The 16,654-nt window shown below is 36.8% G+C and overlaps 2 protein-coding genes across 2 annotated transcripts; both read right to left on the reverse strand.

Moving 5' to 3' along the window:
* Window positions 1-513: 513 nt before the first annotated feature.
* LOC306842912 (leukotriene B4 receptor 1-like) lies at window positions 514-2,031 on the reverse strand. The gene has a single exon (XM_079374090.1). The coding sequence runs from the start codon at window positions 1,998-2,000 to the stop codon at window positions 1,095-1,097; it is 906 nt and encodes a 301-aa protein (XP_079230216.1). The 5' UTR covers window positions 2,001-2,031; the 3' UTR covers window positions 514-1,094.
* Window positions 2,032-10,087: 8,056 nt separating this feature from the next.
* Window positions 10,088-13,807, reverse strand: LOC306881376 (C-C chemokine receptor 1-like protein 1; the record flags this gene model as incomplete). Its single annotated transcript, XM_079435459.1, has 4 exons — window positions 10,088-10,195; window positions 10,516-10,763; window positions 12,019-12,047; window positions 13,782-13,807. 4 exons carry the CDS (start codon window positions 13,805-13,807, stop codon window positions 10,088-10,090), a joined length of 411 nt encoding a protein of 136 aa, XP_079291585.1.
* Window positions 13,808-16,654: the final 2,847 nt, after the last annotated feature.

Genomic DNA, 16,654 nt, shown 5'->3' on the forward strand with positions numbered 1-16,654 from the left:
TACAGCGGCAACCAAGGAAACGCTGTATCACTGTCCCATAAGCGCCACCTGCTGTCAGAGAGTGAAATTGCGTCTCATTCATCCTGTCTGCTGTTTCTGTTTCAGGTAGCATAATTTCAAAAAGCTAAAGTCACACCATTCTGTTACTTCAGATTTTGAAATTATGCAGTCTAAAATAAATCAAACATTGCATGTTTTTTTTATTTTTATTAAAATTCAGTGGTACTCATTTCAAATGGCAATGAAAAATCAAGGTGCAACACAGAGTGAAGAATATGCAAATGTTATTTTGTAAGTAATTATTAAATTTCTGTACCTGAACACCTACAAACATAAAAACTTAAGCAAAATTTAATTTCTATCTTTGTGCTATATTTAATTTTGCCATTACTTGCAATTTGTTAATTTGTTCTTATTTACTGGCTGTCACTTATCTTTAATAATGTTTGAACTTTATATTAGATATTGAACTTTATATTATTAATTATTTTTTTATTTTATTTTTTTCTGTGGTATTAACATTGAAATCGAGAATTGTAAAATTTTATTGGTATCTAAAATATTGGTGTCATACATTTATTTATTAGAATACAAAAATCAAAATGGATAAAAGCAACTATTTTATTTTATTCATTTATTTTTTGTGGCAAGGCTAGTGAAAATATTAACAGGGCAAGTAATAATTTTAACCACTGAAAAAATCCTTAGCATTGAGCTAATGGAAACAGGAACAACATAGACAAACATACAGAAACAGCAAGTCAGCTGATACTGTTGAACTCGTGACAACAGCTCAGCTGTTTTTAAAATAGCGTTCTTTATGTACAAGTGAGCAAGCTTCTGTACTGTCATTAGCTTGTACAGTACTAAATGCTAGCAGCAAATGGCTATACAGCCCTTTCAGTCCCTAAAAACAGTTCACTCAACAAGTGAAATTAAACTCATCAAATTATCCTTCAAAAGGGCTATGTATTTAGTTATCTGAAATTCATCCAAATGCATTTTTAAAAGGTGCTCCTATCATTGTCCAGTTTCTACTGCATATGTTGATATGACATCATTCTTTAGTCCACGGTGTTATAATAGTGAGCTGCTCACAGCAATGGAATGATCCCTCTGAAAATGTTGTGAGCCTTTAGGTTCCACTGGCTGTTTGCGTTTATGTAAACTCTTTGAGGAAAACGCATAGAGGAATGATTCACACAACTGTTGATGAATGTAAGACTTCCAGCAATGTCACCAATGAAAGACAGAACTGGCTCTGATCCTGAAAATGCTGCACAAATTTCCTCTAATTTTATTATTTGGTGTGGAGCCCAAAAAATGAAGAAAACTATGACAATCTGTGTGACAAGTTTAGCCGGTCTGTGTCTGTGTCTGAATGCTTCCTGCGTGGTTGTTTTGTATAAGAAATAATATGAAGTCAACATGATTGTGAAAGGAAGAAAAAATCCAAGCAGTGACTCCAGTATAGCAACAATAAGTCTACCTTTTGATTCCAGGTTTCTTTCACACTCCATTTTGGATTCACCTTGAACGATCTCTTGTGTAAGTACACCAGGACAAGAGAGAAGCAGTGCCAGAATCCAACCGCTGATCAGCAGCGCTCTCTCTCTTCTCTTGCTCATTCTGGACCACAACTGTGGATGTCGAATCCGTAAACAACGATACACACTCAGCATAGTTACTGTTATCACACTTGAGTATGTGCTGCAGTAGACGAGTGCTGTGAAGAACTTGCAGGTTACTTGGTCAATGCTTTTTAGCTCACTGTAGATCCACACAGGCAGGGTTATCAAACACAAGATGTCCGCAGCTGCCAGATTCAGCATTAGATGAACAGTGAAATTGTTCTTTTTGAAACGACAACGTATGAAAAGAATTACTGCAATATTACCAGGAACTCCAATCATGAAGCAAAGACCCATCAGTCCACTGCTGACCAGGTTAGCTGTAGCCCAGCTGGTGGAGTTTAAACTGGAGTCGCTGTGGTTCTGCATGGCACAGACACAGTAGAATCGCGTTAAGACGACTTCTACAGAGATCACATTTACAGGCTTATTTATAACCTATTTCATAACTTCCTGACACACACCCACAGAGTTTTGATGCATTTTTTTCTTTCATAATCTCAGATCTAGTACAGGATGTTATGCCTCTGTCAAAGCGAAATATGTATAAAACACTGAAAAATTGTAAGGTGGTAAATAAAATATTACCATATAATTATGAATTTGATCCACATAAGCACGCACTGCTTACCTACGTATACCAAGTTTCAGATGTCACTCAGGTTAACTGTTTAAGACATTCATTAGGTATTGTAAAGGTTACATCAACGTATGTTACCTGCCTAACAATAAAAATCCCTTGAATTATAGAAGTGTCTCAAGTCATATCTGGAGACCAGAATATCAACAAGAGACAGAATCTCTACAAAACTCTCCATTGCCCACGTAAAGTCTTAGACAAGCTGGTATGAGCTGCGGATTTGTGTATTGTTAGATTTATGTCTTCTCATAAATATTGCCTCAATTTTGGATATAGCTTATTGTGGGTAAATTGGTAACTGATGTGAGATGGCAGGCACGCGGTTAGTTCTCAGACAGTCCAATGCTTATCGCGCAATACAGTGTTATAAGATGGTGACAATTCTGGCTAGTTCTTGCAAAATATTCATAAGAATTACTATTTGGGTTGCAACATGGGTGGTTTCCAAAGTAGCAGTGTCTCATGTTACACATTGAAATGTGATCAGTCTTAGCAAAACAAGACAATAAACAATTAGTCACAAGCTTTCCAGCTCCTCGGAAGGTCCTTGACAGTAAAGTACTACTGTTTATAAACATTTTCTATTCCTGTTTTTCACCGTAAAAATGTTGCTGCAATTAGTTATGACAACATGTCATGTGAATGTGAATCTGACATCACGCCAAATTCTGGGAAACTGCTTTGTTTATCTGCCATACTGGGAGGATCACGTTGTCTTTCTGCTATTGAGTTTAGGGCAGTATTTTGATTTTGTCATGACTGTGAAAAATTTTACCATTGTATGTCATTTATGCTGCATCGAGAATTGCAATAGTAACTCAGATCAGGGGCGTAGCCATCATTTCAAAAGTGGGGGGGACGGAATGTCTAGGGTTATACCTGGGTTTTTTTTTCAGTTAACCCTTGTCTAATTGACAGGTTTTATTTTTAATCATACCTTTTTGCTTAATATGCTTTATGATTATATTATTATATATGATTATAAAATAGAAGGAAAGAAATATAGAAAAAAGAAAAAGAAAGAAATACAACAGCTTGTCACTGGGACAGTACCATTAAAAGGACATCTTTGTACCTTATTTACCCCAAAAAGTTTCATAGTTGTACATTACGGTACATATTGGTACTCTAAGGTACTAATGTGCACCTTTTTGAGTATAAGTTACAAAGATGTCCTTATAAGGGTTTTATTGTTTACATATTTCAGATTGTATTTTGTGTGTGTTGTATGTACAGTACATGGCACACAGTAATGGATACTTGCACATTCACATACTTCTGTTCTGTTCTATTATACATTAGTCTGATTACTCTATGTTAAATGGTATAAGAAATATCTTATCATAGACAATGCTGTAAATAATCCTACCTCTGAAGCCTCACTGAAACTTTCTGCCTCGTTCACTCTCACTTCTGCCTCTGTCTATAGCAAATAAAGTAGTGTTTGAAACATGTACATACAGGGAATAGTGACATACAGAAGAAAATAACACATTAAGTACACTGCTGGACAATAACCAATCATTTGTATCCTAAATTATTTTTTAACACTTTAGAATGGGGAACATATTCACTATTAACTATTACTTTTGCCTCAATAAACTCTTCATTTACTGCTTATTAATAGCTTGTAAGGTAGTCGTTGTAGTTGTTAAGTTTAGGATTATGGGATGCAGAATATGGTCATGAAGAATACAGAATTAATATGTGCTTAAGTACTAATGAAGAACCAATATGCAAGCTAATAATTACCTACTGTAGTTAAAAATTATAGCTGAGAAGTTATTCATCACACTAATGTTATTTTTTATTTTTTCTATATTTTACTAATTGTGTGTTTTCTATGATTGGTCCATATATAATCCTACAAACGCTTGTGTATTAATATATTTTATACAATGTAAAAACAGCCAGGTGTTAAAAGACACTCTATCAGTTCTTCTCACCTGTGAAGTGTGTTTTTCTTGTGTGTCGTCCTGATTCTGCTCTAACAAACCTAGGCTGACTGTTTCTTGTTCATTCTTGACAACACATAAAAACGTAAAATTAGTGCACTAATGACAGAGCAGCCCTAAATGAAGATCGGTCCTGTATCAGATCGTCAGTGCTTGCTTGATTGAAATACATCATGTATAGAATTGAGTTAAATATGTCACAATGCTGCAAACGCTGTAAAATCTCAGTTCAACATTATCTTTATTCTTATTTGAAGGGTTCTGATAACATACATACGTGTTAAAATAAAAGACGTTACAAAAGAGTTACGGAAAAATAGACTGAAAATAAATAAGTGCATGTTTGTCCAGGCAGCTTTTTTTTTTCTCCATATAATGAACATCAAAACTTGCTAATTATTCAACGAAAGCAATAGGCAGAGTCACTCAACATTGTGCAACACTATTCGGATCCCACATGCCAACTTACGCTTCTTGACTTTTTCGTAAAAGAGGAGTGAAGAGTTTCTTGCCGCTTTGAACTCATCTCGACCTCTAATGAATGATGGATACAGCGCGGGACCGCATTCGCGAGCATGGACATGTCGTGACGTCACAAACTGAGTGACTGATTGCCATGGAAACGTAAACGTCATGTATAAATTATCTTGTCTCTTTGAATTTTAAATCATTCTGCATTTATATACAATGCGCCATTAAAACCACAACATGTCGAGAACACAGCTGTCCAATGAAAAAGTGCGGGGGACGAATTTACTTTTTATAAAAAGTGAGGGGGACACGTCCCCCGCGTCCCCCGCGTAATCTATGCCCCTGACTCAGATCATCTTTCTGAGAGAAAACTGGGCAATGCAAAGGCAGGATAAATTTTTTGGTTTTAAAGAAATGTTGTTATGCTGGTTGAAAGTCTCAATAGCAGTCTCTAAGTTAAGTGGTCAAAATATACGTATTTATATGTTCAGTCAATGGTGTAGAACCATAAAATGTTCGTCCAATCATATCTCTTCGGGCCAAGGGCTAGGATAGGCTGTCCCACCTGCCTGTCAACCTTGTTCGCACAGACATGATACGTCATTAGCGCAGACTAGAGCGAGAATAGAGGCCGTTATAATTGTAATATTACGCGCTTTGTACTGCTTTCTCACCGGTGAATGAGATGAGTTAATATGACATTGTTGCATTCAACCTTCCACCAGTTCCATCTCTTATTCTGTCGCTGTGCACGTTCATGTGTTTTAAAGGAGGCGTGGCTTTGGAGAGTGATTTGCAGGCAGGGTGAGATCGTATGCTGTTAAAGCTAACTTGCTATTGCTAAGTTTCTCCGAAATCACCTACCCTACTTTTAACTAAACTAAAGTTAAATATAAGTCAAGCACGAACACTTAAGTAGAAACAACACATTCTTACTTATTCTAATGTTGAATTTTAAGTTGTAATGAGTAATCGCAGCAATAATTTTTTACAATGCACGTGAATAAAAGTAAATCTAATTCTATGGTGTGGTTTAGCCTACACCTGGAGCATAGAAATCATTTTATAGAACCAGGGGGATTTTTTGCAAGATACAGTATTTCCCCCTTTTTAGACCTATTTTAGCCTGTTTTTACAATTTATATCATGTGATTAATATAATTTTTCGATGTTCTGTTGTTATTATACAAGAGTATATTTCAAATGAAATACTTCAATTATACTCATTCATTTATACTGTTATCAGCACATGTTGAAGTAGATTTGTCTCTGAGAGAATATGTGCTGTTAATGCAGCTGGTTTTTACTTTCACTTTCTGTATGACAGAAGTTAAGATGTTCACCGGCATAACTATTGCGCAAAGTTTGCACGTTGCTTGTGTGATATCAATCGGCTCGCCTTTATGGTTTTAAACAGAAATATTTCCAGTATTGCGACGTAACCGCAAACCCCCATGCATATGTATCTTAGACCCAAGGATACATGAAAGAGGAAACAAATTGGTCTGAAACATGTCTCTATTCCTGTGAGCGCTGGTCCGTATATCACGGATCACGATCCAGCCTATATGACAGATCAGAGCAATCTTTTATTAGCTAATTTAACAGGAAATCGTCAAATTGCATCTCCATATCAATAGCATACAACGAAAATACAGAATAATTCGAGCAATCATTTACGCACAATAAATAACAGAGCGTCATATCACATTTTCCCCCGAACGTTCTCGCGACCCGGTAGGAATTCTTCCACGTCCCGGTAGTGGGTCGCGACCCGGTGATTGGGGACCTCTGTGCTATAGGATACTTACCAAGACGGGCATTTTGACACAATTTTTGTGTGAATTTGTCCATTCAAACACAATACTTCAGAGAGAGCTTCATATTTGCGCGCGTTCTGAGGCGCGGATTTGCGCGCTCCTGATGAGCGAATGCACAAATCTTCTCACTGCGCGCGCGAGCTTGCATCCTCTGGCTCTTAAATATTTAAACTGGCAAAGTTTACATGAGTTTAGTTTGAACACAGATATCAACGTGTGCTGTTCAGGTCTCACCTGTGCGCCCGCGTGATGACGGAATAAATGACAGCTCATTACAGCGCATTGAACAAGAGTGAATGGTTTGTCCAATTATTATAATTTTTTTTTTCTCATCGCTGTTGTTGTAATGTACTGAGAAGCCAGAATGCGAATCCATTAATAGAAATAACATACATTAGCCGAACCCTGTTTGTATTACGTGTTATTTATAACAAACCGTATTACACATGCGTTATCAGATTTAAGTTGAACCGCGGTCCTAACGCGTGCGACCCGGGTGTGAAGATCCGTTCGGTTCGATTTTTTTTTCCCCCACGAACCGTGCCACCCCTATAATTTATAATATTTGTTAATATATAATATTTATGTATATTTAAATATTTAATATTTAAAATATTTATCTTAATAATTAAAATATATTTAATTTAAATATATAAATATATTACAATATTTAATAATAGATTTCTATGAATGTAAATATTTTAATACATTCAAATATTCAATTAATGTTCCTTTTTACTGTACTTCATTTGAAAAGCACGAGAGCCCTAAACATTAATAAAATAATAATAAAAAAACAGCTATACGCCCAAAGCCTATCCACATTTGTCCAGAATTCCTTTACTACGTGTACTGATGTTCACTGGATATGATGATGACAATCAAGAAGCATTTTTGCAAATTTATTTACATGACATTTGGGAATATAGTTAAACTAAGTGGCACACAGTATTACACACAGTAGGATTTTTAAAGGAAATTTTAAAAGAGAAAAAATAATTGTGTGAATATTTAATATAAATATGTATTATGTAATCCATAAAAGTAACTGTAATCTGATTTTGAGTATTTTAAAGTGCAATATACTCATACTTAATTTTTGGAAACTGATTATGTAATCCAGATTACATATAATCATTTACTACCAGCAGTCTAAATTACTTTGGTTAAGAACATATGATAAATACTGTAGAGGCAACATTTAAACTGTCTGCAAAAATTTTTTTTAATAGTTTGTTGCATCTTGACAGGATCTTTTTAAAAAATAGTTTTAACTGATCTACTCAAAGGAAGACTAACATCATCTAATTTCTGAAGAAAGATCTCTTTGGCAGAAATGGGAAGATGAGAGAGACAGAGATGTAACTTCATTAAAATATTGTTAAGTTTATTTTTGTCTTGTATTTCCTCAAAACATAGTTAATTTAAATATGCTTACTATACAGAGACTCAGGAAAAGGCTGATTTCCACATATAACAGCAGTGGCTGTGAGAAAATGTGTTGTGTAATTATTATTATTATTTTTTTTTGACATTGGCTAATTTACATTGTGGAAATCTATTGTTTATAAGATATGTTGTGCGTTTGTAGGAGAAGTTTTGATGCCCTTCTGCATTTTCTATCGTTACCTGCATAGAGACGGCTACAAAAATGTAGCATGTCTTTGCTGCCATCTAGTGGATGCTAACCATATTAGCTATTTTAGCAGACTAAGGTCCAGAAAGTATTCTTTCCACTTTAACCCCTCGGTTTCACAGACAAGGTTTAAGACTAGTCCCAGACTAAAATGTAAGTCTAAGCTGTTTCAACTGAAAGAAACTTGCACTGACTGATCTTAAAATATATCAGGGCCTTTGTTTTGTCTCAAGATGCACACAAGTAATGTTATTTCTAAGGCACATTTATAAAAATGTACTTAAATGTGCTAATTGAACTATGGCTTAATCCTGACTTGGTCTAAACCCTGTCTCTGAAACAAGGCCTAAATGTTTAAAATAATGTACAATTACATGAGATGAGGGCTACTTTCTATATCAATGACAGAGTAAAAAAGTTGTATCCTAAATGAAGCAGACCATCATGTTAACATCATCTGATCAAACCATCTTAATTTATCCAGGTGGTAAGCCTTTGATAATCAGACACTTTTAGTTGCAAAATAAACTAATAATGGGTGACAAAAGTGCCTACAAATAAAGTCTTTGTACAATGACATTGGTAACAATAAACATTTTGTTTTGCCTGAGTCTGCATCCATGTTTGTAGGTGTCAAATATGAAGTCCAAGATCATTGTTGCATCAGCCATTGAAAATGACTTAAAAGCCCCTATTAGAGGCAGAAGAACATCTCAAATACGGTCACACTTTATTTTAGGTGGCCTTAACTACTATGTACTTACATCAAAAAAAAATAAGTATTGTGGTCATATTGTATTGTAAAACACTTTTGCTGCTATTGAGGTGGGATATGGGTAAGGTTAGATACAGGTTTGGTGGTATGTATGTACACAATAAGTTAATTGTATCAAATGAGTACTTTAAATGTAAGTACATAGTAGTTAAGGCCTCCTAATATAAAGTGGGACCATAATGGAGGTCAGCTATATATTTATTATAATAAGTAGAATTCTGTGTCACATTGTTGTGTGCTTATTGCAGTCCTACACTATCATATTCAGTTAGACTATTCAAGAGATCATAAATGAAAGATTCCACAAGGCTTATGGAAAAGTTTGGCTTATAATAATAACAACAGAGCAAATTATTTTATGGCACCAATTAGATTATTTCAAATAAGTTACATTCACCTGAGACGGTTGCTATAGCAACAGTGAGCTGCTGCTGCTTTCCTCAGAGGATCAGTATCAGATGTCACATTGAAAATGTTACAAAACAACCATGAATTATTATTTTATTGTAGCTGTAAAAACAAGGTCTTCTATAATAGAACTACTAATTCAAATGAACTAATCCAAACCGTGTTTTAAAGTAATACATGGAATATATCTGCTGTGGCATATTGCACCATTTTGTGCTGATTTGTACTAATTTTAGTTTATTTTGGTCTCTGTTCCACAGAAGAAGGAAAATCATACAGGTTTTGAACAACAGTGAGACATTGATTCATTGCTTTCTTTGTACTATAAAGATCAATCATATAAGGATTAATATTGTGCTATTATAGTAAGTTAATAAATTATTATTAAATTCATATATTTTAAATTAAATTACGTATAAAAACAATAAATATTTAACAGTTGTTTTAATAATTGCCCAACTTCACCTTTAAACTTCCTGTAGCTCAAACAGTAGAACACGGCGGTAGTAAAACCAAGGTCATGGGTTTGATTCCCAGGGAATGTATGAAGTGATAAAATGTGAATCTTAGTTATAAGTTGCTTTGGATAAAAGCATCAGTCAAATGTAACTGCTACATTTCATGCAGAACCCAGATTGTTTGCTTAATATTTCCATTACAGTTTGTAAGGGTTAAAAATATCTGCTATGTTCACAGATTAGAATGACTCCTCTGTAAACAGCATGTCCCTTCGGTTGTATTGAAAAGCTGTTCATATTTGTTGACGTAAAGTCTTTGAAGCCACAGCATAGAGGAAGGGATTCACACAGCTGTTAATGAATGTAAGACTTCCTGCAACGTCACCTGTGGAACTTCTAATCTTATGGAGTTTAGCTGAAAAAGCTGGTAGTGATCATTTGAAAACTATTTAAAAAATATGAAACAAATTAATAATTTGGTGTGGAGCATAAAAAAATGAAGAATCACAATCTGGGTCACCAGTTTGGTCAATCTTTGCCTGTGGCTGAACGCTCCCTGTGTCACCTTCTCATGCAGGCAACAATATGAAGTCAATATGAATACAAGATCCTGCCACAAGATTTCTTGGATTCACCTTGAACGATCTCTTGTGTAAGTACACCAGGACAAGAGAGAAGCAGCGCCAGAACCCAGCAGCGCTCTCTCTCTTCTCTTGCTCACTCTGGACCACAACTGTGGATGCCGAATTTGTAAACAACAATACACACTCAGCATAGTTATGGTTATCACACTTGAGTATGTGCTGCAGTAGACGAGTGCTGTGAAGAACTTGCAGGACGACTGACCAATACTCCAGCTGTAGAGGTTGTTGTAGATCCACACAGGCAGGGTTATCAAACATAAAATGTCTGCGGCTGCCAGGTTCAGCATCAGATGAACGGTAAAATTGTCCTTTTTTAAATGCCGAACTATGAAAAAAATGACAGAAATATTACCAGAAACTCCAATCAGTAAGCAAAGACCCATCAGTCCACTGCTGACCAGGTTAGCTGTACCCCAGCTGTATGTAGTTGATGTACTGTATCTTAGTAATTAAAGGGGCCCTTTTTACTTGTGTATAATGTTGCTGTTTGTGCATGAAAAAAGATCAGGAAAGTTACAATGCACAATGTCCACTCCAAAGGGAGTTATTCTCTATATCAGTAAAAAAAAAAAAAAAATCCCACATTTAAATTAAATCCCACCCTAGGCATAAGCAAAAAAAAAAAAAACATGAGGGGGTGAGGTCTAGTTGAGTTGCGTTAGTAGTGTGTTGTCACCGTGTCCAAGTGTATTTCTAATATACTGATACTAATGCTGTTTACATTCACAGACATAACCGACTCTGATAATGTGAACTTTGTGTGTTTTTGACATAATAGGACCAATTTAAACACAAACTCATTGTGCCCATAAGCAAGGCATTTCAATACAGCTTGACCATCTCTGTAAGTTTCTTTGGATAGGGGCAGCAGCTCATGTCACTTACATACTGTAGATCAGTGCTTTTTTATCTGGTTTTCCTTCAAGACCCAGATTTAAAAGTGGCCCTTCAGATCATTACCTGAATTGTTTATTGTATACAGAATTAAACAAGAATGTCCTTAAAATCAAATGCTGAAATTGATTAATTGGGGTTGTATTTACATAAGCTACAATAGATTATTTTTAAAGGCTTTATATACTCCATGGTGTTCAAAAGGGCATTTGCAGGAGGATATGTTTTTTTTTTTCCCCACGTCACCTTGAGGGATTGAGCCACAACTTACATTGTCGCACGTGTCGCTGTCCGTTTGTGAATATAATTCGAAATAAATGTATTTCTAACAGAAAGAACTCTTCACTTTCTCATTATGATACAAGGTCAGAGTGGTGACACTGATTAAATGCATAGTCACTTACCATTTATTAACCGTTGTATAGACACTTACAATTTATGAATCATTGTATAGACCCTTACCGTTTCTGAATCATTTGTATGTCAGTAATTCAGAAATATTTTACTTTTAACAGAAAAAGTACAGTTACAGTCTCTTATGACAGAAAATCATATGATGTGTCTGCTACAATCTCTGTTTACTTTAAAGCAAAAGAGGATCTATTTTAAGGAAGTAAACTTTTTGTTGGACTTAACTGTTTAAAGCAATAGGTCATACAAAAATGTGAATGTCATCATTTACTCACCCTTATGTCCTGACAAACCTATTTCTTCCCTGCAACACAAAAGAGGATACTTTGAAGAATATGAAGATCTGTTTTTGTTCATTTAATTAAAGTCAGTGGGGTTTAAAAACTTTATATAAGCAGCAACTCTGTCATGCACATAAAACTGTGTTACTGTCCCCTACATTAGTGATCGGTTTATATGTTAATAAAAGGTAAGAAAAGATCAATTCATAATTGGGGGAAAGTTTCTCTCTCACTGATTGGACTGTTTTTGAAGCTGCTGCCACCAATCTGGATGAGCTCACCGAGACTGTAACTTCATATATCAGTTTCTGTGAAGATATGTCCATTCCTTCCAGGACTCATTTAACCTACAACAATGACAAACCATGGTTCACTGCAAAACTCAGACAGCTCCGTCAGGCCAAAGAAGATGCTTACAGAAAGGGGGATAAAGTCTTATACAAACAGGCCAAATACAGACTGGAAAAGGAGATCAGAGTGGCAAAGAGGAATTATTCTGACAAGCTAAGGAACAAATTCTCTTCCAGTGATCCTGCGTCAGTGTGGAAAGGTATGAAAGAGATCACCATTTACAAGACACCATCCCCCAGCACTCTGGACAATTAACAACTAGCAGACGACCTGAATGAGTTTTATTGCAGGTTTGAAAAATCACCCCACACCTGCTCTGAACATCTCTCCACACAACCATTCACACCTCCAGCAACCCCCTTCTCCCCCACACCTACAATTCAGATCAGCGAAGACGAGGTGCGCCAGGTCTTCAGAAAGAACAAAAGAAGGAAACCACCAGGCCCAGACGATGTGTCACCAGCCTGCCTAAAAACCTGTGCTGACCAGCTGGCCCCCATCTTCACACAGATCTTCAACAGATCACTGGCTCTGTGCAAAGTCCCCTCATGCTTCAAACGCTCCACCATCATCCCCGTCTCAAAGAAAATCAAAATTACTGGACTTAATGACTACAGACCTGTGGCTCTAACATCTGTGGCCATGAAATCATTTGAAAGACTGGTTTTGGCTTATCTGAAGGACATCACTGGACCCCCTGCAGTTTGCCTACAGAGCAAACAGGTCTGTGAATGATGCTGTCAATATGGGACTGCACTTCATCCTGCAGCATCTGGACAGACCAGGGACTTATGTGAGGATCCTGTTTGTGGACTTCAGCTCCGCTTTTAACATCATCATCTTGGACACCCTTCAGAATAAACTGACACAGCTCTCCGTCCCCACCGCCGTCTGTCAGTGGATCAACAGCTTCCTGGCAGACAGGCAGCAGCTAGTGAGGCTGGGAAAATACACGTCCAATACCCGCACCATCAGCACTGGAACTCCTCAGTGCTGCGTACTCTCCCCACTGCTCTTCTCCCTCTACACCAATGACTGCACATTTAAAGACCCCTCTGTCAAGCTCCTGAAGTTTGCAGACGACACCACACTGATTGGTCTCATCCAGGACGGTGACGAGACTGCTTACAGACAGGAAGTTAAGGAGCTGGCTGTATGGTGCAGTCTTAACAACCTGGGGCCGGTTGCACCAGCTGTACGTAAGTTACAACTTAGCCTAGTTTTGACGTAAATGGACACTAAGTTACAACTTACGCACTACTAAATATTAGTTTGTTGCTCCATTACACTTAATTGAAGTGTAACTCTACGTATAAACTAAATATTTACGGAAGCATCTGGTCAGGAGTAATGGTTGGAATAAAATAGCAGACTGAGTGAACTGCATCAATATACTCTTCTCTTACCTGACAACCTTCAATCCTTTAGGCATATATGATGCTGCTGACATTTACACTCACGTACATATTAATAGAGAGAACAATATGTGAATAAACGTACTTTGTTTTTATTAGCGCGTCTTCAACACCCCATCTACAGCGCGCCTCTGTGCGCTTCGGTCCGTGTTGCGCATGTCAGATGAAATAATAAACAAACGGGTTTTCTTATGTTCTTTTGTATTTATTGAGCCTTATTTATTTAAATTACAGTTTCTGAATGCTATTTACATATAAAATAGCTTACATATAGACTAATGTTATTTATGTATTGGTTTTAATGGAAACTTGTTTTTACCATTAGTATACGTGAGGCAAAAGAAGTTAGAATGAAGGATAAATTCAAATTCATAGCATTTAATCATGTTCTGCTCGCGTATTTGAAGGTTTCTATTGGATGATTTAGGGTAAACGTCATATTATGCAACTACGCATTACATTACGGAGAGCTTACGAACTACTAGCTACGTCCTGCCTTACGAACTGGTGCAACCAAATAATGTATAGATTTAGTTACAAACTAGCTAGTGGTTATTAAGTCTCTAGTGTGGAATTAAGTAAGAACTTAACTGGTGCAACCCTACACTGGAGCTTAACACTCTCAGAACTGTGGAGATGATCGTGGACTTCAGGAGAAACCCCCCTGCTCTCCCCCCACTCACCATCATGAACTGTGACTGCAGTGGAGTCATTCAGATTCCTGGGCACCACCATCTCTCAGGACCTGAAGTGGGACAATCACATTGACTCTATTGTCAAAAAGGCCCAGCAGAGGTTGTACTTCCTCGCCAGCTGAGGAAGTTCAACCTGCCACAGGAGCTGCTGAAACAGTTATACTCTGCCATCATTGAATTCATCCTCTGCACTTCAATAACTGTTTGGTTCAGCTCATCTACCAGATCTGACCTCAAAAGACTACGGCGGGTAGTCAGGACTGCTGAGCGAATCATTGGTACAACCCTCCCCACTCTTCAAGAACTGTACTCATCCAGAGTGAGCAAAAGGGCTGGCAAAATCACTCTGGACCCCTCACATCCAGCACACTCCCTCTTTGAACTGTTACCGTCTGGTCGACGCTACAGAGTTCTGAGCACCAGAACGACCAGACACAGGAACAGTTTCTTCCCTTATATTATATTCCCTTATTGTCACGTTCCCTCTCGGGACACAAGGGGCGCGGAGACGTGGAGGTATCAATAAGCCTTCTTTATTTGAAACACACACAGAGACGAGGAGCTTGGGGAGAGACGAACATCAAATGACATTTAGACGATACTGACGATAGACCGGACACAGGGGCTAGGAAACACAGGGCTTATAAACACAGGGAAATAAGGAACAGGTGTGGACTAATCAAAACACAAGGCTAGGGACTAATTAAACTAATGAAGACAAACGAGGACAGGAACAGGAAGGCCAAATATGGGCACGAGAGGAGGGGAACCACAAGACAAGGACTGACACTTATAGTGTTTTCCTTATATATTCATAAACTTCCCTTGGAAAGTAGTAAATGAGCCTATAGTCTGTCCTGACAAGCCTACTGTACAGATTGTGACTGGTGCTGAAGCTCTGTAACTTCTGCTTAGTGTAATATTGTTCTGGATGGTAAATTACACATTAATATGGAGAAAAATAAACACTTTCCTTATTCTTTTTCATTAACATAACACATAGCCAGTTTACGTACAATATGATTGGTTACTTTTTACATATTCATTCATGGAAATGTTTAACAGAACATAGTCTCATTTGTTCAGATGCTATCTAACAATAAGACAATATCTAATTACATTTTTTAATTCATTTTTATACGATGACTCTCAGCTCTGTGGATTTGAATGACATATTTATGCTTATAAAGTTAGCTCTGACTTTATTCACAGACTTAAACAGTGTTTAAACTTCTGAATATAGTGATTAAGGTGTTTGTAGAGTGTGAAATGAGATCAAGCTATGATAGTAGTTTTTCTCCTTCAAGTTATGAAACTAATGGAAACAGGGCTCATTACACCCGCCTTATATTTAATTAAGTCTTCCCACTGAAATTAAAAGGCTGAACTGTGAATATTAAACACAAAATGTTCCCCACAGGATATGCTTGCAGGGAATAATATAGTGTGACTGTGTATGGGAGCTGACAGCAGTCTCTATTTAATCTGGATTGGGTTGACAGAAAGCAGTGCTGCAGTGCTGAGGACCAGGGGAATTCTGGATGATGTATGAATTTACAGACAAATGAACTGTGAATGTGGGACTAGAGTGAACTCCACCCCTCAGAGGTCAGAAACACACACTCTGTCATGAGAGAACAACATATGGTGTATCAACTTATCAAACATACTGAAAGCAGTATAATTGACCTCTTTCATTTTAAATTAAGACACTGTCATTCGCAGGGCTTCATGGGATTGTAGTTCTTTCCATTACCAAAAGCAGTTCAATACACAGTTTTGTACATTTGTCTTTTTGTCAGAGTTTCAAATATGTGAATTCATTTAAAATGTGGTTGTTCGGTTTATGGTTCAGTTCAACTGATCATGTAATACTTTTTTAAAAATTCACTCGGGGAAAAATTCTTCTGGAACCAAGTCTGTGCGTGCTTGTAGCCTGTTGTGAAGGCTGTAAATTTAACTTGAATTAAACAGACTCTCTTGCTGTCAGGAAATAGTATTTTCACTAACAAACCTACTGGCGAAAATGTTTGTTGAAGGCTTTTTGAATTTCTTCAGTGATAGAGACGAGAGGAAAAATAAGAATTGTGACTAATTAAACGTTTTTAAATAGCCTATTCTTTTTAAATATGCTGATTACAAAAAAAAAATGACAAGGAAAAAAGGTTT

This window comes from Barbus barbus (assembly GCF_936440315.1).
Source record: "Barbus barbus genome assembly, chromosome: 2".
Classification (NCBI taxonomy): Eukaryota; Metazoa; Chordata; class Actinopteri; order Cypriniformes; family Cyprinidae; genus Barbus; species Barbus barbus.